General features: G+C 36.1%; 4 protein-coding genes across 4 annotated transcripts; 3 read left to right on the top strand and 1 right to left on the bottom strand.

The window, feature by feature from the left end:
- Positions 1-9,055: 9,055 nt before the first annotated feature.
- Positions 9,056-10,526, bottom strand: LOC142236302 (putative RNA-binding protein Alsin2). Its single transcript, XM_075307564.1, has one exon. It carries the CDS (start codon positions 10,397-10,399, stop codon positions 9,362-9,364), a length of 1,038 nt encoding a protein of 345 aa, XP_075163679.1. The 5' UTR covers positions 10,400-10,526; the 3' UTR covers positions 9,056-9,361.
- Positions 10,527-11,027: 501 nt separating this feature from the next.
- LOC142236304 (uncharacterized) lies at positions 11,028-11,678 on the top strand. The gene is made up of 2 exons (XM_075307565.1): positions 11,028-11,224; positions 11,291-11,678. The coding sequence occupies exons 1-2, from the start codon at positions 11,171-11,173 to the stop codon at positions 11,483-11,485; spliced, it is 249 nt and encodes an 82-aa protein (XP_075163680.1). The 5' UTR covers positions 11,028-11,170; the 3' UTR covers positions 11,486-11,678.
- Positions 11,566-15,991, top strand: armi (probable RNA helicase armitage). Its single transcript, XM_075307563.1, has 7 exons — positions 11,566-11,800; positions 11,867-12,081; positions 12,559-12,987; positions 13,053-13,598; positions 13,668-15,356; positions 15,423-15,584; positions 15,655-15,991. The coding sequence occupies exons 1-7, from the start codon at positions 11,566-11,568 to the stop codon at positions 15,952-15,954; spliced, it is 3,576 nt and encodes a 1,191-aa protein (XP_075163678.1). The 3' UTR covers positions 15,955-15,991.
- A 2,005-nt stretch (positions 15,992-17,996) lies between these two features.
- Noc1 (Nucleolar complex protein 1) lies at positions 17,997-21,438 on the top strand. The gene is made up of 6 exons (XM_075304528.1): positions 17,997-18,294; positions 18,357-18,471; positions 18,533-18,886; positions 18,954-20,150; positions 20,211-21,083; positions 21,152-21,438. Exons 1-6 carry the CDS (start codon positions 18,070-18,072, stop codon positions 21,364-21,366), a joined length of 2,979 nt encoding a protein of 992 aa, XP_075160643.1. The 5' UTR covers positions 17,997-18,069; the 3' UTR covers positions 21,367-21,438.
- The last annotated feature ends 693 nt before the right edge of the window (positions 21,439-22,131 follow it).

The following is a 22,131-nucleotide window of genomic DNA, read 5'->3' on the forward strand; positions in this document are numbered from 1 at the left end:
TTCAAATTTTTTGAGCTAAATTTTTGTAAAACTATTATAGCAACTTGATACTAATTGATTAAAAGTGGAAAGTTCAAAATTTTGGCAAAAACTATAACAAATATTATTAAATTTTTCTGATATAAATCAATATTTTAGATTAATTGGCGGCTAAATTTGAGTCGAGATGAGTCGACATATTCGGCGGCGGCGTCGACTGCTAAAAACGGGTCGGCGACGGCTAAAATCGGCAGCGCAACTCGGCGGCTTCATTCTCTGATTATGGCTTGTTTATGCGCCTTGCAAACAGAGAATGAATCCGCCGAGTCGCGCCGCTGATTTCAGTCGCCGCCGACCACATTTTGCCAGTCGACGCCGCCGCCGAATATGTCGACTCATCTCGACTCAAATTAAGTCGCCAATTAATCAAAAATATCGATTTAAATCAGAAAAATATAATAATAATTGTAGTATTTTTGCCAAAATGTTGAACCTTCCACCCACAATCAATCAATTTCAAACTGCTATAACATTTTTGCAAATATTTAGCTCAGAAAATATTAACTAAATGTAAATTTGATTGTAAGATTGGTTGTACAACTAATCTCATTACCATTCGAATAACTTCAAATTGATTTTATAATAGATGATTGTGCGCCGCCGAATGGACAAATTTATATCGGCTTAGCCGTCAAGCCGCCGCCGCCAGACGTAAAACTTTAGTGTCAGCCGCCGCCGACAAAACTGGGTCGGCTTCATTCTTTGCTTGCAAATATAAGTTTATCAGGACGACAGTGGTCATGTCGAACATATCCCATATATTGGCCTCATTATAAGTTAAGTCCGAAGGCATATTCGATACGGCTGTAGTGTTGTAAATTTTGATTACTTTTGACTACTCGTTACTATTCGTTACTTTTGAATTGAGTACTCGTTACAACTCGTTACTTTAAAAAAAAAAATTAAAAAAGACATTGTGGGCAATTTTTTTTCTTCTTTTTAAAATTAAAAAACGGTATAGAAAAGCAGATTATAACTTCGTATTCAATATTCGGTATTTTTTCGTCAGGGTATATCTAGATGGCATTGTGTATTACTGATGCTTGCAATTTTCAAACTTTTTAAATCCACCATTATCCACCATTGACAGTGGATACAAATATTTAGCGATCATTTTTATCGTGAGACCCAATGTTGGAATCTTCCATGGGTTTTTGAATAAGCTTGGGCCCTTCTCTGAAAACAATTGGATTGAACCAGCTGAAATCAACGACATTATTATTCATACTATTTGCATGAGACGTGATCCATGTGATTCTTTAAATTAAAGCTCCCACCTACACCCAATGCATTTTTTTTCAAATGCAAACGTTTTTAAGAAATCAGATAAATTTATCACTTTCTTCAAATATGAAGCCATATATCCTTTTCGTGTCATTTTAACTGATAAAACGATTTTCGAAAACTTCAATTAATACTTTCCAAGAAGTCAAGAATTTTACTTCCAAACCGCCAACTTACTTACCGTTAGAAGAAAAAAACTGGCATTGAAGATATTGAGTACTCATTTTCTCGTAACGAGTACTCAAAAAATTAGTCAGTAACGAGTACTTGTAATCAAATACTCGTTACTTTCCCAACACTATACGGCTGCATGTTTATGGGATCGATAACACATTTACCTATTATTTAAGGGCACCTTATACGGTCGGATAAACCCTACGACACAACACGTTGCGGCGACAAATCCGCTAGTATAAGGCCATGTTCGCGTGTTGCTGGGACGTGTTGGCACAAAATCAAAACAACTTTGATTTTTTCCGGTTGGGAGGCACAAATCTTCACGTGTAAGGGGATGTTCGCCAAACATTAGCAAAAACAAATTTATTTTCATAATTAAAACAAGCATTTCTGCAATGAAATTAATGAGGGATCGCTAATTCAGCTTGGAATTTTTATTGTTACTTACATTTTAACTGAAAAAATTGCTTTAAACCTAACTTTTCGTCCATCTTCATTGTTTGTGTTTATGCTTCTTCTTATTTCTTCATGTTGTTATCATAATTGTTCGTGCAGTGTGAGGGTAACACTTGAACGAACACACAACAAATAGGCGAACCTCTGTCGTAGTGTTTATCCGACCGTCTAATGCGCTTTACAGACTATCTGTTATTCCGGACGGAATGTCGGTGTTTGTAAAGAATCTTATAGTGTGTCGGATCGATACGACTTGTCGGCGATGACTAAATAATCGGTAAATGTGTTATCGATCCCACAAACATGCAGCAGTACCGATTATGCCTTCGGACTTAACTTATATTGTGCACAATATATGGGATATGTTCGACACGAGCACTGTCGTCCGGAATAACTGATAGTCTGTAAAGCGCATAAGGTCCGCTTTAGTCATTAACGAATTGTCGTATCATTGGACATATTGTAAGATTCTTTACAAACACAGACATTACGTCCGAAAAAACATAAGATGCATTAGATATACCGATTTCTTATAAAAAACCACCATCACTGATTTATCTCCTAAAGATTTCAATAGCCCGCCACCAAAAGTTATGCGTCGGAGGATAATGCCCGTGTCAAACTTATCTAGACATATCCCAGATATTGGCCAAACGAGAAATTATGTTCGAAGAAGATACTGTAGCTTGGTATTGTGATCAATAACACATTTATCGATAGTTTTGTTATTGCCGACAATTCTTAGCGTTTGGCCACAGTGTAAGATTCTTTACAAACATAGTTATTTCTTCCTGATAAATTTATAGTCTGAACGGCTCATTACATATAAAACATAAGTGTTTCTGAACGGCACATTCGTTCACAAGCTCATAAGGCCGGTATGCACCTCTAGCGAAAAATTTCATTCCCATAAGAAATGCATTGCTATTCATGCATGCTAACGAAATTTTCGGTAGCGTTCAATTTTGTAAGCTGGTACGCACCTCTAATGAAAATAACAGTGTTGTCAAAAGCATATTTTGGCAGCAAACATTTAATTTATTACAATCATTGTGTGCGTAAAAGTTTTAAAAGGTCTGTAAATAATAAACAATTTATTTGAGGAATATTTGGAATATATATTAACAATTTTTAAAAGCGATTAGCTGGTTTAAAATTTGTGTACACAGCCCACAGTTGTAGACTTAAATAAATTTTTGCTACCGAAAATTTCGCTAGAGGTGCATACCGGCCTTTACGAAAATTTCGCTAGAGGTGCATACCGGCCTTAATGATTGAATTGATACATCAATTCACATCCGTCTGAACAGTCCGATTTTAATTACAGATTCATATGAACCGTTTGAAATGAACTATCCGAAAGTTTAATATCAAAACAAGTTTTTTTCTGAAAAGCTCATACGCCCTTTATCCACCTGTAACTATATTTTTGCTACGTTTATTTGTCAACGACACAGTGGAGTGCCTTTATCACATTTTCCATGCCCAAAGGAAGAATTAATGCGCCGTTCAGATTGTATGTAAAGGCAAACCTTGGAGGGAAGGATACAAATAAAAACGCCTTTTTCATTAAAATAATTAAACCGAACGTAGAACCAGCCCTTATTCAATCCAATGTCAGTGGTGCTTCTTGAATCAGCATCAATTATTATTAGTCTGAATAACGATAGGGGAGAAACAATGACTATGATTCAGTATGACGGAACCAAAAATAAATACAGCCATTCTTTATGATTCGATCCGCTTAAGGAACTCTTCAGGTTAAACATCGTTGTGGGAGTACAGTTGAACTGGTCACGTAACAGGCAGCAAGAAGCTGTGGGTCGTCAAACTATGCGATTCCTTCGTTGTCTTCCGCACAACAATATTGACCTTATCCCATGACTATTTGTATCGTATTTTGAATTTTCTGTATTGGGATAACGTATGATTCTTTCAGGACATCAGGAAATATTCCAGTTTCTAAAGATATCTCTGTATTTAACATCGAACGTTGGAATATGGACCTATTCCTCTTACGCGGACACCAATGCCCCTTATATAGGATGTACGAATGTAGCGGAAAGGTCTGGGACTGTTTAGGTAGATATACAATATGTAAATTTTGCCGGTCAAGAGCTGTGTTGATATAATTAGGACTCTTAATGTACAGCTGAGCTTTAACATTTTCTCATAGGCAAAGAAATAGCTTTAGTCGAGCAAGTTGATAACTTCCATAACCCATAATAAATATGGGTTACTGTAACTCGCCAAACACCATTGACTTCTCCCAGTCGATCGATGACATCTGCTACAAAGTTGCGGATGTCATCAACAGCACCTACTATTGGCCCAAAAGAGATTAGGCGAATGCATAATGATAGCATAGTTGTTGACGTGCGTCCCATTTGTAATTTCCAAACCAGAGCCGATAAGTTGATAATTGTATTACCCATATAACCCGCATAACCTAATCTCCATTCTTTTGTATGATTTAACCTTATGTATATGGTTATGATAACAGTAAAGGCGAATTCAAATATATTTGTCTTCGCGTCTGTGGAATGGAGCTAAGGGTATATACATCTATTATAATTAAAAGACAAGGTTCCTCAATGTTGTACCATATTTTATTTTAAAAATCTTCCTGTATTAGAATTTTCATAATTTAACAACAAAATTTGTTGAATTATATGTACGGTAGAATAGAACAGTCCTACATAACATTCGGCATTGTTTGATTTATTTGAATACTATTCTATAACTTTTCATGCATTTGCTACTGTATTAAGCGGGGTACTATGTTCGTATTTCAAATTTTCATATTACTATTCCTATTAAACAAGAAAAATCTATGAGTGGGACTATGCCCAATCATGTTTCAGCAAATTTCGTTATTGAACCTTTTCTCTTTCCTTTCACTGAATTACGAACATAGTATCCAGCACTATGAAAAACATCAAATGTAACAGTAGACTCTTAAGATCACCATAATTTTCATCGTAGAAGTAGAAATATCCAATCTAAAATATGTTGCTTTGAAAGCAACTTGACATCAGTTATGATTGCACACCCATATGGAAAAAAATTAGTCTATAACAAGATCAATGTTTCCTTATACGTATAGTGGATCGTATGTAACTTCGAACGATACATATTTCCTAACCCTATTAGATCATAAAAATGTGTATACATGTGATTCCAATAATACAATTCAATATAAAAAAATATATAGTTAATATAAATGTGTACTCACTCACATACTCTGTACAGCCCATTTCCTTACAACCAAACGAGTAAAAGGAAAATTGAGTGATAATAAAGATAAAGAAAAATCTGAAATGTCCAGCGTACTAATACATACCAAAAAACGCAAAGAGAACGGCGACAAGGCGCTGATAGGTCAAACCCATTGAAACAAATCGATAATGTACATTGTCACAAAATTGAAAGAATATGAACTTTTCCTGTTTATATGGTAATACTCCATAGTATTTTTTGTTCAATTTCCACATCTAGCAAAATGTTGGCTAATCATAAAAAAATGTATGGCGAAATTTTCGCGATTCATTCACTACATTGTCCTCTCACAAAACTACATTATCGACATTAACGAATTTCTTCCAGTGGTAGATTCCTGAATTAAATTTATTTATTTTATTTATTTAGCATAGCATGCTACTGATTTTAAACAATACATTGTTAAATTATTAAATTGGACTTGGTAATTTTGACATTACGAAACTTGTTCAAAATGGTATAAATAGTGGACTGTATGTGCAAATCTCTACCATGCGTTTTTTACAATAATTTTTCTCCGACCCAAGACGTAACGTTTTATGTCTACGACAAAAATGCTATTAAGTCTAGTCTAGCACATCTAAAGAAATTTTCGCTTCCCATACGGAATGTATGACTATTTCGAATCATTCGCATAGTCTAGAGACACATAGACGGCTTAAGATGGTTATTTTAGGTAGTGTCTGGTAAAATATCAGCCATAAAGGCTGATATGCAATACAAGGGATTTTTTTTTTGATTTTCACACGCCTCTAAAAATATAACTAGCCAAAAGTAGTAAGATTAAAAACGTCAAAATTTCTAAATTGTAATTTAGAAAAGTTGATTATTTAAGTATGGTTAGCCCCATCCCAGTAAAAACTCCTATTACCAGGTATGAGCTCAAGTATGCCTCAGCCAAATTGGTAACAACTTCCTCGTACATACATATATCAGCAGTAATACTTTTACATGTGCATGTCATTGGAGGAAAGTACTTCGGTGCAAGCATACCAGCTCACCAAAAGTTATAGCTTTACCATAAAGATACTCAAAAAGTGCGAACTCATCACTGTTGTTTTGTAATCCAACACAGTATACCACGCTCCACGGCATGGATCTATTCAATGATGTTATTTTGTAATATACAACTTTAGGAAACAAGGGTATATTTTATTGGCATTATCAATTCCTATTTTTTCTGAAATATAATTTTGCATTACTTTTCGCTACTATTAACGGTGCCCACTGTAGAGCTGAACCCGGACCTCAAAATATGATTTTGATTACCGGTATTAATAGAATCACTTTTTGGATACACAGGTAAGTTATTATTTTTAAATGCCGGGTAATACTGCAAGTAGTAACTTTTTGATTGCCGGTATTACTGAAAGAATCACTAGTGCTTACCCAGTTTTTGCTGGGATGCCGAAAAAGTTACGCAATATTGCATATAATTTGCTTGTTAGTCATGTATGAAAAAATAAAATGTAGTTTTTTCTATTGGCCAATTAATCGACTTTTTTTATGGAAAGTTAACTTGAAAGGACAATTTTATGTCGATCTACAGGGAATTATGCTCTCCAGAAAGTTTTTATATCGACTCCGAAATTACCCTATGATTTTTATGCCTTAAGGTCAGTACTATGTTCGCTTTTCGAGGTTACTTTAATAAAAGAGTTCAATATAAAGCAGATAAATTAACTCAATTGATCCGCAGTTTCTTGTTCCTCTAGATTTCGGCACGTCTTTACAGGAATAAGTTTGTTTTCATTTATAATTTTGATTATTTAAGGAAAAGTAATCGCGCAAATAAAGTGGTTTTCAACTCGAAAACCGAACATAGTACCCACTTTTAAGGCCCACTTTTAAGGTGTTTCACTATGAAAATGAGGAAGAAATTCCAAATTCTTTTGTAATAAAATTTTCTATGAAAAATATACAATGTTATTCTATTTTTACAGATTTATTTTAATGTCTAAACTCAAACTAACTACTGTGCGGACCTTAAACATCGATACTGGCAAATTTTTAAAATTTCGAAACGTCACTGTCGCCTATTTTTGCAAAAGTTGATACAAAAATATTTTAATAACATGATATCTAATCCGGATAATAACGGCTAAAATAAATTACGTTGTTTTCAGTTTCCCTATTCTCCTTAAAACCTGGGCTTTTAATCCAACTATCTACAACTTATAGAAAAAGCAACTCGTTTTTGAGCGCATTCCCAAGGAAATTGTGAATAATCTCACTCGTGTTTCTCGTATCAAATCTAGAATTCAAATTGTCTAGCAGCATTTGTCGAAGTTGTTTTTCTAACATTCTCAATCACAAAATGTTTATAGGTCAAATATTAAAATTTATCGCAAATGTTCAAAAACTTTCTAAATGAAACTATAGCCTATAGCTTCCAATTTTGTGACAATATAAACATTTAAGATTTGTTAAATTGATATAGAAGCAAACAATAGTTATAGGTATTTTGAACTACGCATACGTACATACTATTTCCCAGTTGTGAGCGTGTGTTGTCTACTATTCTTCAGGCCATCGTTGTACGATGATGATGGTGATGATGACGATGATGACATTGGGTGGATATAAAAACTATACAATTCGATCAATACGTACCGAAACAGCATCATTCATATGTATTGAAATTTCAATTCTATAATTTATATAAATTTTTGTTTGTGTCGGATTGGTTGGTTGTTTGCGGTGGGGGGTTCATACAATTCTTATGTACTGTACTCACTCAAAATGGGCAATTCCTTTTCTTTTATTTGGGTGAAAATGAAAAACGATCCATCACACTTTAAGTCTGGTTAGGTCCATCTCTCGCAGAAGAATAAGTAGAATAAAATACGTACCAAAAAACAAAGTGATGGCTTGACCGATGATTTTGATCTCTTTGGTGATGGGAGAATACGAGAGAGGGAAAGGACCAATGAAATATTTCATTTAGAGAGAAAAACAGACCCCACTATGCATTGTCTCTGCTGTAAAAATGTTGAACGTAAAGAAAGAAGAATTGTGAAGTAGTAGATTTCATATGATTTACATATAATCTATAATTGAACATGTAGCATGACTTTGATTTGTGCTCACCAAATTTTGATCATTTTGGGAGGGCTATCTGCTATCTTTACAATGCTCGCAATACACACAATGTACATGCGAGTTGACTAGAAAATTTTTAATTACAAATGTTCTTTTGCTGAAAAGACAAGATGTTCTAGTAGTATGTTCTAGTGTTTATGGTTCATTCATCATACAACGATATTTTGTTTATTTCTTACCCAGTACCCGAAAACGACCTTTGCGAACAGGATGATCGTCTGGCTAGATGTCTATCAACAGCGGACTTTAGAAGCTTGACCTTTTAGTTTTTTCTTTCGTTTTTGGGATCAAGTATTCGGAATTGCATGTATGCGCTTTGAAGAATGAATCAGGCCTGAAATTGATGCTATACTACTATAAAGTTTTACATCCTCTACATACCCGACTCGACACGACTCGTCTCTGTTAAGTTTCAGTCTATGGAAATGTTCGTTTGGGTTTTGTTTTGCTTACCTACACCACCACCAGCCAACCACCTGTGGCATGGTGGAGGCTGTGGAAACGGCGGCCGGGCGACAGAATGTGCATCATTGGAAATTGTTTCGGTTATGATGGCTATGATTAAGTTTATTGGCTTTCCTTTCTACAATCTAAAGAGAGATATTTGTGTAGTCTTATATCGATTTATGTTTTTGTTTACGTTAAGTCAACTAGACTGGTTTTGGTAAGGCAATTTTCGCGCAGAAAAGTTAAAGAAGGAAAAAACAAAACAATGGTGTAGAGAGATTAATATTAATGTGGACCATTATATTTAGATCTAAAAATAATGTGTTTTTGTTGGGTTTTGTGTGTGTGTGTGTGTGGTCTTTTGTGGATATTTTGAAAATCAAAGAGACATGATTAGAACTTGGACAATTTTGATAAATTGAAAATAAAATACAAAATTTACATACGTGCTATAGAAATGTCGTCTAGACTTAAAAATACGATTTTTATTACGACACAATGATCGATCCCCTTCCCCAGATCTTGGCCTTGTCCCCAATCAGAGCAATGTGGTTTTTGTTTTTTGTTCTCAAAACGTCTAGCGACGATAGCGATCTCTGGAACTTGATCTTCTCCTGGAATTATAGCCACGATTTCTTGGTGACCGTGATCTGGATCTCTTTCTGTCAGGGCTTCCGCGTCCACTACCTCCTCGTCTAGATTCGTTACGGTCATTTCGTTCTCTGCGATCATTGTTGCGGCCGCCAGATGATGACGCATCGCCACCAACCCCACCACGGCGACGTTCCCGTGATCTGGAGCGATGTACGCGGGAGCGACGATCCAATTCTCGGCCACCTACAAAATAACGTGATCTGGAACGGTCGCCTTCTCGCTCATGGATCTTACCAGTTCGTTTTAGTTCCGCTTTACGGGGTCCTGCTGTCTTCTCCAGTTCGGCTAGCTTTTCTCTAATTGTTAAAAAGCCCAAATGTAACTTACCGCCGAAATGATCTGCCAAACGTATATCGTTGTCATGTATACCCAAATAGGCAGAGCACACTTCGCATACACGTAGCTTCTGTTGCTGGTACGTTGATGCTGGCATTGATGTACGATATTCATGCTCTGCTTTGATTTTCTTGGCTCGCAATTCATCGATTTCTTTCATAAGTGACATACTCTCCTCCACCTCTCCAGCTTCGCCCAAAGCCTCTGCTTTGGCCAGTTTCTTGCCAATTTCCTCGGCTAATGCATGTACTGCATTTGCCTTTTCAGCTACTTCAGCAGTTAGTTCTTCTTGTGTTTCCTTTAGCCTTTGTTTGGCCGCTTCTGTGCGTCTATCGCAGTCAGCAATGAATGCTTGCAAGTGTTCCATAGCCTCAATGTCATAGTAATAATCGCGTGATTTTTCAGCGCTTTGATAATCAGCTCGGAAAGCCAAATCGTGTACTTTGGGACATTCTCCCAGGTCCATACGTGTCGATGCCAAAATATCGTGCGGGCAGCAATCCAAAAGAAAACTTTTACAAACGCGGGGATCAGAAAATTTTAAGCCACGACCACCATCTTCTCCATTTCTAGTGGTGCCCATCAACTGGTCCAGCATAGCTCGCATTTGATCCGTGGCCGACATGTTTCCTTATAGAATGGTTTAAAGGTCTCAAATTGTATATATTTCAATAAGTTATTCTTCTCAATTTTTTCACAATTTCTTCACTACGTTAAGATGTCTATTCCAAAGTGCTTTGATATACTTTGCCACACTTCTGCATTGCATTGGTTAATTCATATGGCAACACTGATTTTAACAACCATGGTCGCTAAATAAAAATCAATTTTGTCGACGCGCATCTTGCCGGCAGGTATATGCGGCCGTCCCAAATTCCTGAAAGAATTTCAAAATTGAATTTTATCGTCATTGGCCCATCGCTGTTGCACGTGGGGAAAAATCAAGAGGAAAATTTTGCAAATTATTTATATGTTAAATATCGAATTAGCATTTTGCTGGCTTTTTGAATAGACGAATAATTTGAATGATTTAAGGCAATTATTAAAAATTAATGAATACGCGGGCGGAGCTCACATATTTAAAAAATACTGCCGTTAACTTTATACAATATGTATTTCTTATATAAATTCCCACAATGTCACCCAAATAACAGGATAGAAGAAGGCGCATTAACTACGCAGAGAACCAACTTTAGTGATAATTTACCAGCACCATGGAAACTATTTGATTGACAACACTGTAAAATGCCGCTATAGATGGCTTTGTTGTTGTTTTAGTAACAAACTTTGCAATATCGCATATTTTTCTGGAGTACTGGAGATTCGAATTTTGATCCAGGAAAGGTATTAGGAAGAAATCTGGAAACTTCTTCAAATTCTACATTTCGAGTTGAGAATGTCAGATTTGCCAAGCAGTCTATCAGAGGAAGCATCCACCAGTAACGAAGAGGTAAGTTATTAATTTTTCATACCAAAAAACTTGTAGCCAATGTCCTTGAGCGTGTCTTTGTTGCAGTCCCAAAAGTCATCGGATTTGAAAAACGAAAAGACTTTCTCCCGTTACCGTTCCTTGATTGTAGTCGAGTGTGGTGGATTGAAAATAACCACAAACGAAGCAAATCTCAAACGGATGCAAAATCTACGCAAAGAATTGAATTACATTAACGAAACCGAATGGATGTACGAAGCGGTTGATAAGAAAACTACATAAGACCACCCAACCTTTTAATATAATAAAATTAACCTTAACCCAAAAGTCTCATAGTAGTTTAAGCATATAATCCCATCAAAATGATTACATTAATCAAAAATCTCTTCATGACAAGAGAAGCCCAGAAAACAGAATTGGCTCATAAGCTAGAGGAAGAACAAAGAAATTTGGATGAAGAGCTGGAGGACGAAAATATCAATACAAATGCACAACCCACTTCATGCATGAAAAATGTCATACAAACAGTCAACACCAATGACAATGAACAGCGAGATGGTAATGGAAACCGGAATAAAGACTGCTTTAAGAGAACAGGTGAGTCTCGAGATATACCATATTGAGAAGTGTAGATGATTTAGTGTATGTTCTGCTTCGTTCCAGGTATAATTAGCAGTCTTAAAAGCAATCATGGCACCATAGACAATGGTATTTTCTTCGATATGAATGTTGCTTTAACTGTTGCCAGTGAATTGAAAGTTGGCTGTCGTGTGGAATATTTGGCTTATAAACATTCCGCCACAGATCACATTAAAGTGGTTAAAATTGAACAAGTTGTGGATCAATATTGGGATGAAAAACAACCTACAGAACAAAAGGTACTGAAACCTATTTTTGTATCAGTAGTCTTCATGTATTTTAATTAGGTGTTATTCATGGGAATTACATGGATTTTTTATGTATTTTCGCTCCCACTTCTGCGAGAATTTAGTGCCGGTAGTCTCAGGAATTTCATCACCAATGCTAAAATATATGATTAATGCTAGTATGAGTACACAGAAAAAACATGGTCGATATTCAACTGTGATCTAGATAATAGGAAAGCTCTGTGATATTTAGTTTTTAATCTGATTATTTTCTGCAATTATTTAAAAGTTTGAATAGAATCACAGAGATAATTTATATACATTGCTTTCTTTTAAAATATATCAATAACCAACCAGACCAAACCAAAATTCAATGTAATTTATATATATTTTTTCAAAAATTAAATATTTTCAATTTCAGTTTTTTGAAAAATTTAGTGACATGTCCATGTATTTACGTAGGTTTTTTTCTTCTTTCCTTTTTTTCAGATAGAAGAACAAATCGAAGAACTTAAATCGGAACAACCAAAATACTTCAATACTCATCAACGCAATATATTAGGTTTGATCACCGAGCGTAAACCTGATGCCATTATTGTCGATACAGACTATAAAGTTTTGAACGTCAATTTGGATATGGTGGAAATTGATTTTGTACCCAAAGAAGGAGATCGCGTCTATGTTTGTTGTAATGTACAAAGTGATGAGCATTTTGTGGATAAAACAGGGGAAATTCTTCAAGAAGTTAGTGTACATCCGGCCCGTTTGATGAAACAAGAGAAATGTACTGTTAAACGTATCTTAGCCGACTGGGGGGTGCTCAATGATGATATATACTATACGTTTGACATTTTACCAGCAGCCTCTAAATTGAATGTGGGCGATATCGTTTGTGCCGATCTTATAGAATGTGAAAGGGTAAGGAATCAATTCAAATGGGAAATAAGGTTGAGATGAGTATCATCATTCATTCTTCATTTCAGGGCGAGTACATATGGCGTTGCATAAAGTTATCAGTTGTGGAACAAGCCATTGCGCCCCAAGTTTATGATACCTCGCAACGTTCGAATCAACAACAAACGGAACATCGTGCTGTTACCGTCTCACCAGATGTTACTTGCGTTTTCACTTCCACATTTCAGAGAAAAGAAGTGGAATTTGTTTGTGCCAACAACTGTGATCGTTCATTTGCAGGAAGTGTTGAGTTTTTGGGCCGGAGAAGAGATACACAAGTACGTGTGTTGGAACCTGAACCGGGGACAATATTTGAATTGGGCCCCAACGACAAGATAACAATTCGCTTTGAGGTCGAGTCCAAGGTGTATGGAGAAAAATATGAACAATTTGTTGTTAAATTTGAAAAGTTCCGTATAAAACGTTCCATAACGGTTATTGTATGCGATACAGATGCAGAAGCCGAAGCCATTGAGAAATCTATAGCCCTACAGCAGCAAAGTGATCGTAATGGCAATGTACTAGGAACAGGTGGGCGCAATGCTGCCCATAGATCACGTTATTATGCCAATCAGGTATGGAAATAAAATTTACAGGCAGAACAATGGTCATATATTGAACGAATTTTAATATTTTTTTTTAAGGTCTGGTCAAAACGCAGTGAAGTTATACCAGGTGTGGGTATTGCCAGTAAAAGGCGTTTTATTGCCCATCGCATTGGATATTTTGAAGTTCCCGAACGTCTTTGCAAAGCTTATTTAACATCGGATAAGAAACAAGACATGCTTGATAATATAGAACAAATGTTTCCCAGTATAAAACAGGAGCTGTGTATGACCAACTATGTAACACGTTTCCAAACCCTTATCTATCTCGAGGAAATTGAATATTTTGTTAACTTTCGCAACTATGATCGTGAGAGAGCCCACTTCACTCGAGAGGGTGAATATCTTTCGCTTACTATTGAAAATTTGGCCGAGAAACGTCCATCTTTGGTTATAGGCGATATAGTACGTGCCATAAATCCTTGGAGTGATCGTGATGGGGATAAACGCAATTATGATGGTGTTATTCACAAAGTCCTATTCAATCGTGTACTGCTAAAGTTCAATGCGGGGTTTCAACAGAAATACAATGGCGAAGACTATCGTTTAGAGTTCTTCTTTTCCCGCTTTGGTTTTCGTAAACAGCATTTTGCCATACAGAAAGTCGTGAAGCATTTGGGTGAACAATTTCTATTTCCTTCTCGGATATCTTTGCGGGAACAACCCCAATTGGATGTTCACTTGGATGAGGATTACAATCTTCACTTAAACGATAGTGTGTGTAAATGGTACAATCCCATGCTGAATCCCATACAAAAGAAGGCCATATCGCGAATTTTACGTTGTGAAGCCCAGAATATGCCCTATGTTATTTTTGGACCCCCTGGTACGGGAAAAACAATGACTTTGGTGGAGACTATACTGCAGCTGGTAAAGTTATTACCCAGCTCACGCCTTTTGGTGGGAACCCCATCAAATAGTTCTGCTGATTTAATTACGACTCGTCTAATAGACAGTGGAGATTTGCACGCCGGAGATTTCATACGACTTGTCTCGCAGAATCAAATTGAACGAGAGCTTATCCCTGAGCATTTAAAGCCTTACTGTGCCACCATAGATGTGGCAGCTGATGGTACTTGCAATGATTCCATGATAGTTACTGAATCGGGTTTAAAACTGAAATGTCAAATGAAATATTTGGGGCGCCATCGTGTCACCATTGGTACTTGTTCCACTTTGGGTAATTTTCTTCAAATGGATTTTCCTCCCGGCCATTTCACCCATGTAATAATTGATGAATCTGGCCAATGTACCGAACCCGAAGTAATGGTGGCTATTACACAAGTATCAAAAACCCGAGGTCAAGTAATTCTCGCCGGTGACCCACACCAATTGCAGGCAATTGTTATAAATCGTTATGCCGGTGAGAAAGGCTTCACCACATCATTTCTAGAACGAATTCTTACACGGTCGCCATACTTACGTGATATCATACGTTATAAGGACACTTGCGGATTTGATCCTCGTCTAGTAACGAAACTTTTGTATAATTATCGGGCATTGCCCTCAATTCTGAATGTTTACAATGACTTATTTTATGATTCAGAGTTGATGCCCATGATAAAGGATGATTCACGTGAAGCAGAAATGATTAAAAGTATTGCGGATCTTCTTCCAGCCTCGCAAACACGCTCTGAACTACATGGCGCATTCTTTCATGGCATGCTCAGTGAGAATATGCAAGAAAGGGATTCGCCTTCTTGGTACAATCCGTATGAGGCAAAGAATGTCAGTATTTAATTTGGTTTAACCCAATGACAAAATATACATTGAAATGTGTCTTTCAATTTTCAGGTATTCCTTATGACATTGCAACTCTATCGCAATAATATCAAACCCGAAAGTATTGGAATTATCACGCCTTATATGAAACAAGTGAAGCACTTGCGTAATCTCTTTTCAACGGCGGATATAGCAATGCCAAAAATTGGATCAGTGGAGGAATTTCAAGGACAGGTATAATTACTCTTTTTAGAAAGACCTATAGGGTTTGAAAATAATAAAAATCTTCTCGTTTTCTTTAAAGGAACGCGATATCATACTAATTTCTACTGTTCGTTCTACCCAAAAACATTTGTCAAATGATATACGCCATTCATTGGGTTTTGTTCAATGCGCCAAGCGCATGAATGTTGCAATTTCTCGTGCCCGCTATCTCTTGTACATATTTGGTAATCCTAATTTGTTGGTTTTAGACCATTGTTGGCGTTCGTACATTAAGTATTGTGTTGATCATGATGCTTATATGGGATGTGATTTACCGCCTGGTCTATATGATAGTAATGTATTACCGGAAACCATAGACCTTGATAAATTGTATGAATAATTAGTTTCTAATAAACATAACAATTTTAACATTTTCATTGACATGCAGTTTCCTAAAATTAGAAGATACTAAATTTTTATTAAATTTAAGCTAATTTTGCGTATTTCGTATTTTGGTGTATTTTTACGAGAACATATAAAAGTAAAAAAATTTTCAGAAAAGACTAAGTATACAAGATACCAGCCCCTGAGCTAATGCGAACCTCAAGCGAAATGCATGGGTTTGTGACTTTCTCCGATGGACCGGGTCCACAGTGAGCTAACTCCAAGAGCTGCGCGTGGCCGGTGTTTGAAACTTTATTTATTTATTGATTTGCTACACGTAAGTCCACAAGGCCATTAAATGCATTATAAAATACCAACATAGCCCAAAATGTAAACTTTTAAGTTAGGAGCTAGTATACACACATTAAAAATTGTGCCTGTACATGCATCACTTTCGTGAGGTGTCACACTTAAGAGGTGTTCTGGACTACACTATACACCGTCACAGACTTGAAGAATGTACACGAACATTTTTTCCGTGTGGGCCAAGCGTACAGCTATCGTATGCGTTAGATTTTTGCATACGATAGCAAAAATCTTGTGGGGAATTTTTCCCGTAAGGGTTGTTCTGTAAGCTACTTTTCCCCTCACAGACGAGAAAACTTAACGGAATTTAATTAGTGGAATTTCATTATTTCTAAAAAGAAGGATTTGAAACCGAAGTAAATCCTTTATTTTCATATGTTTTCTATATGCTTGATAAGTATTGGTTGATAAAATAACATGAAAATCTTTAAAAAAAAATTTTAAATATAGCACAAAATTTCCAAGATTCCTCTTTAATTTGTTGCAAAAATGGTGGTTGCTTAATGCGCTTTACAAACTATCAGTTATTCCGGGGTTTGTAAAGAATCTTACAGTGTGTCGGATCGATACGACTTGTCGGCGATGACTAAATAATCGGTAAATGTGTTATCGATCCCATAAACATGCAGCAGTATCGATTATTCCTTCGGACAACTTATAATAGGGCTGTTTTCTTTTAGCACTGGATGCAACATTTGTATGTGCTATCCAGAACATCGTTGCACTGGTATTCTATCCAGAACATCTCATCGTTGCAAGTCGCGCCGGTGTTGCCAGGTTGTATTTTGATAAAGTGGTGCTTCTTCGATTTACAGTAGCAATTTATTGTGACTAATTTATCGAAAAACATGAAATCCAAAGTGATACAGTGTCGTAAATAATCGCAGCAGTAAATATTTATTACTATTTCAGCATTTCATACATTAAAAATGTAAGATTTCACTTCTTTTCTGTGATTATTTTTAAACAGCTGATGACAGTGTTGCATATTTATGGAGATGTCCTGGATAAACGAGTACTCTGTTTTCTTTTAGTCCTTCGCGGCTTAGGGTATCCAGTGCTAAAAGAAAACAGCCCCAATGTGCACAATATATGGGATATGTTCGACACGAGCACTGTCGTCCGGAATAACTGATAATCTGTAAAGCGCATTACAAACACCGACATTCCGTCCGGAATAACTGATAGTCTGTAAAGCGCATAAAAGCAGCTGATTTTCGAAACGACAGTGTTGCAAGATTTTGAGAAAACGCATTGAAACTTTTGTTATTGATAATATATGTGTTTTATGCGCCTTTCAGACTATAAGTTTATCCGGACGACAGTGGTCGTGTCGTTGGCTGCTGCCTGTTTATGGGATCGATAACGCATTTACCGATTATTTAGTCATCAACGAATTGTCGTATCGATAGGACACACTGTAAGATTCTTTACAAACACAGACATTCCTTTGACAAGATGAATGTCGATATTAGTCACCTGATTGCATGACTTTACCTCTTTAATATGCCTTGAAGTGGAGGGTGAAATCTATTTGAAAGGAAATCCAGAACATACCCGATAATAATTTGTACAGTAAATCACGAACATCTGAACGGTCCATAAGAAAACCGTTGATCGCCATATGGTAAAATCGCCTGACGTTCAATAATTGATTGTATTTGAACGAGTAAATTTCGCACGTGTTTTTTTTTTCGGTGTTTTTGTTTTGATATATTTGGGAATTGTGAAACAGAGATTTTCTTTTATTAAAACTACAGATACAATGCAGCAGAATAAGAAAATTATTTTCGATGATGAAGGAGATATAGTAGCCGATGAAAAACTAAATAAAAAGAAGAAAAATAAAGTTACTACAATTGAAGAGAGCTCCAATGTTAAAGTCGCCAAAGTCAAAAAAGAAAAGAGGGGAGCATTTGAGAATGGGGTCCAACACCAAAAAGCTGAAAATGATGGTGAATCGGATGTGCCTAAGAAATGGTTCGAAATGGTAAGTACTCAAATAATGAAAAAGAGGAGCAAAACAGAAACTAATTTGATGGAAATTTTTAGTATCCCCAATATCCCTGTAGTGATGAAATTTTAGATATGAAAGATAGTGAACAAATGGAACTGTATAATCTTTGTCGTAGTTCATATGATCAAGAAAAATCATCGTTCAATAAGAGTGAGTAACAAAATTATACGAACATTATTTCGATCTTTAAATTTGGTTGTTTTTGGTGTAGAAAATCCCTCTGATGCTCGCTGGTTGCAAACAGCATTACACAAAGGTACTGCCAAGGATCGGGCAAATGCTGGAGCTCTATTGGTTACTAGTAATCCTTTGGGAAATCTGGAATCACTGTCAACACTTATAGCTTTTACAAAAGTCTCCAACAAGTCATGTGTTGATGTTATAGCAACTATAACTGATTTATGGAAAGAAGTCTTGTTGCCCGCTCATCGTAAACTCTATTCGATACAAATGCGTGGTGCTGATTGGAAGGCTCTACGTAAGGATACTTTACTGACTAAAGAGCAGCAGAGGAAAATTTTTGCATACTGGCATTTTGAAAATGAGCTTAAGGATCTTTATTTTGGTAATGAATGAAGCGTAAAGATTAAAGGGCAAGGAAAGTTATTCCAAGCTTTTGTTTTTTTTTTCAGAATTTCTCAAGAACCTGCAACAAGGTATACAAACTGGCCAAGAAAATAATAAAACTGCTTCCATAGTTGCTGCTTCACAATTACTTTCCTTTGCTCCCGAAAAGGAACAGATGCTTTTGACCATGCTCATCAATAAACTCGGTGATCCTTTGCCTAAAATAGCTTCGAAAGCTTTACATCATTTGACAGATGTAGCCCACAAGCACCCTAATATGTGCGGAGTGATTGTAACTGAAGCCGAGAAACTTCTCTTTCGTAACAATGTCTCCGAAAGAGCTCAACATTTTGCCCTTTGTTTCCTAGCTAGTATAGCTCCAGCTGGCAGGCCAGAAGTTTGTACTAAACTCGTAAACATATGCTTTGCATTGTTCAAAGTCCTGGTACAAAAGGGTTCTGTCAACAGCCGCACTATGCAAGCAATATTAAGGTGTTTACAAAAGGCCATCGTAGAGGCAAAACCACCAGAGGGTAGCAATGAATTGCTAAGTAAGGATATGCAGGACACCATTTATCGTCTAGTTCATTTGGCCGATATACAAGTGTCCATACAAACTTTGGGTTTACTTTTGCAATTGGTAACTGTGAAAACCGAGAAAGGAGATCGCTTTTATAATGCCCTCTATAAAAAATTATTGGATATGAACCTCACAAATATTGGAAGTAAAGCGGCTGCCCAGTTGCTTCATATTGTCCATCGTGCTGTATTTATTGATTCGCATATATCTCGAGCACAGGCCTTTATTAAGAGACTTTTGCAATTGGCCTTATATGTCCCTTCGAATATGGCTGCTGGTTGTTTAATAGTCATACAAAAATTGTTGCAAAGTCGTAAAGAACTGTGTTTGGAAAATTCTCAAAGCACTATCGCAGGCGGTGCAAAAATTTTACCAACAGATGAAGAGCTAAAAAAATTTGACAGCGACGGTGAGGAAAAATATGAAGATGCGCCTGAAGATGAGGAAACTACTAAAGATCAGGAGATTAATGAAGACAAGAAGACCACACCTTCTTGGCATCATTCTAAAGTTACTTCTACCAGTGAGACTAGAACTCGTGAGATATCAGCTACTAAATATGATCCATATCACAGAGTACCAGATTTTGCTGGAGCCGAATTTGCTTTGAAGAATGAATTATTACTATTGCGTGCTCATTTCCATCCCACGGTGGAAGTATTTGCGGAAAATATTTTAAATAGTAAGATATAACCCAAATTTATATATAGTTTTTCACATTTTATTTATTTTTGTGTGTTAGATAAACGTATCGATTATTATGGCGATCCTTTGAGAGATTTCGGTTTAGCACATTTCTTGGAAAGATTTTCATTTAAAAATCCCAAGAAAATCGAGAAAAATGCCGTTACTACACATCAACACAAAACATATACCTCATATGGTACTCGAGGAATGCCAGTGAAATCACTAACCAAAACCAATTGTAGTGAAGAGGAAATGTTTATATTTAATTATCTGGAACAGAAGCGTAAACAGGCGGAGATCTATAAGAAAACGAAAAAATCTGGGGAGGAGGATGATGATGATGAAGACGAAGAAAAAGTTCGTCATGCCGATGTTGATGATGATGAATTCGAAGAATATTTAGATGGATTTTTCGGCAAAAAATCAAAAAAATCTAAAGGTGAAATGAAATCGGAGCAGAGTGACGATGAGGAATTAGATTTTCTCAAAGAACTTGGCGGAGAATCAGCAATAGGTGGAGGTGATAAAACTAAAAAGTCCAAAAATAAGAAAGTAGCCGAAGATGATGAGGACGACGATGTGGATGGTGATTGGGGTGACAACGATGAAATCGATGAGGAAAATGTGGATTTCGAAGGAAGTGACATGTCCGATGACGAAGAAGGTTCTGTTGATTTTGACGAAGATGAAGATGAAGAAAGTATCGAAAATGAGGATGTAGAGGGAAGTGATGCTGTTTCTAATGATGAAGAAGAATCCATTGATTTCGACGAAGATAATGATGATGATGAAGATGACGATGACGATAGTATCGAAAGTGATGTTGATGATGACGATGATATGCTTCCACCTAAATCCAAAAAATCAAAGAAAGCAGCTGTGGACTTGGATGAACGTGGTTTTGCTAAAAAACTTAAACATAGTACTGGTAAGTTTCTTTATCTAATCTATATCCAAATTACAATACATTTATGCCATTATTTTACATTATTGTAGATATGAATTCCTTGTTTGCTGCTGCCGATGACTTTGCCGAATTACTGGAAGAAACGGGCAAAGTTAAAGGTCAAGGCACTTCAAATGCAGTCTTCAATAAGGATAAATCTTCTCAAAAACAACTAATGTGGGAAGAAAAACGTAGATCGGGTTCAAAGAATTACACTAGCAAATCACAAAAGAAGGGAAAAGGGAAGTTTTCTAAAAGAAAATAAATGAACTTTACTGTTTGGTTTTTACTTATGTAGTTTTGAAATAAAAAAATTATTTGAAAATTTTTAGTAATATTTGAGACTATGGTCCTGTTCCAAATCGAAACTTTTTACTATGGTGTGAAATAATTGCTAGTTTGCTGTACTCATTTCTTTAACAACTAAAACTGATTTTTATTTGTTTTGATTTAATTTTGCAATACTTTGTGGTTGGGGGACCAAGTTTTAATTGTAATGTATTTATCATTGATAAGAAATTTACCATTAAATTAGTTATACTACAACTTAGTCGTAGTAGTTAATCTTACAATACATGTATTATAGGCCTTATTAGGCTTCCTATGTATTGATGTTTGAAATAAATTGAAAAATTGAAATAATCAAAATATGCCAAGCCGTGTTATGTCGTAAATGTCAAGAATTTTCAACAAATGTCCATTTTTTTTACTAGCCCATTGGGCTAGTTAAATTATATTCACATCGATTTACGTCAAATTTTTACCAACGCTAGTAAAAAGTTTCGGTTTCAAACATGTCCTTTATACTATATTTTGTATTCGCTATAAAAATATTCACATAAGAAAATAGGCTAAGTTAGGTTAGGTATAATGGCATCCCGCTATTTCAGGCTCACCTATGTTAGACTATTCACCACCTCATTGGTGAATTTTTCTCTTATCACTGAGTTCTGCCCGATTTCATGTTTAGGGCAATAACAAGGGACCACCTCTTTATAGTCGAGTCAAAATTGCATTTCTCATTGGGATG

Source organism: Haematobia irritans, chromosome 4, assembly GCF_050003625.1.
Source record: "Haematobia irritans isolate KBUSLIRL chromosome 4, ASM5000362v1, whole genome shotgun sequence".
Taxonomy (NCBI): domain Eukaryota; kingdom Metazoa; phylum Arthropoda; class Insecta; order Diptera; family Muscidae; genus Haematobia; species Haematobia irritans.

Coding starts and splice junctions, on each gene's coding strand:
- LOC142236302 (XM_075307564.1), bottom strand. CDS start 10,399: ATGTCGGCCACGGATCAAATGCGAGCTATGCTGGACCAGTTGATGGGC.
- LOC142236304 (XM_075307565.1), top strand. CDS start 11,171: ATGTCAGATTTGCCAAGCAGTCTATCAGAGGAAGCATCCACCAGTAAC. Junction 11,225..11,290: donor CATCCACCAGTAACGAAGAG/GTAAGTTATTAA, acceptor TCTTTGTTGCAG/TCCCAAAAGTCATCGGATTT.
- armi (XM_075307563.1), top strand. CDS start 11,566: ATGATTACATTAATCAAAAATCTCTTCATGACAAGAGAAGCCCAGAAA. Junction 11,801..11,866: donor AGACTGCTTTAAGAGAACAG/GTGAGTCTCGAG, acceptor GCTTCGTTCCAG/GTATAATTAGCAGTCTTAAA. Junction 12,988..13,052: donor ATCTTATAGAATGTGAAAGG/GTAAGGAATCAA, acceptor TCTTCATTTCAG/GGCGAGTACATATGGCGTTG.
- Noc1 (XM_075304528.1), top strand. CDS start 18,070: ATGCAGCAGAATAAGAAAATTATTTTCGATGATGAAGGAGATATAGTA. Junction 18,295..18,356: donor CTAAGAAATGGTTCGAAATG/GTAAGTACTCAA, acceptor GGAAATTTTTAG/TATCCCCAATATCCCTGTAG. Junction 18,472..18,532: donor AAAATCATCGTTCAATAAGA/GTGAGTAACAAA, acceptor TTTTTGGTGTAG/AAAATCCCTCTGATGCTCGC.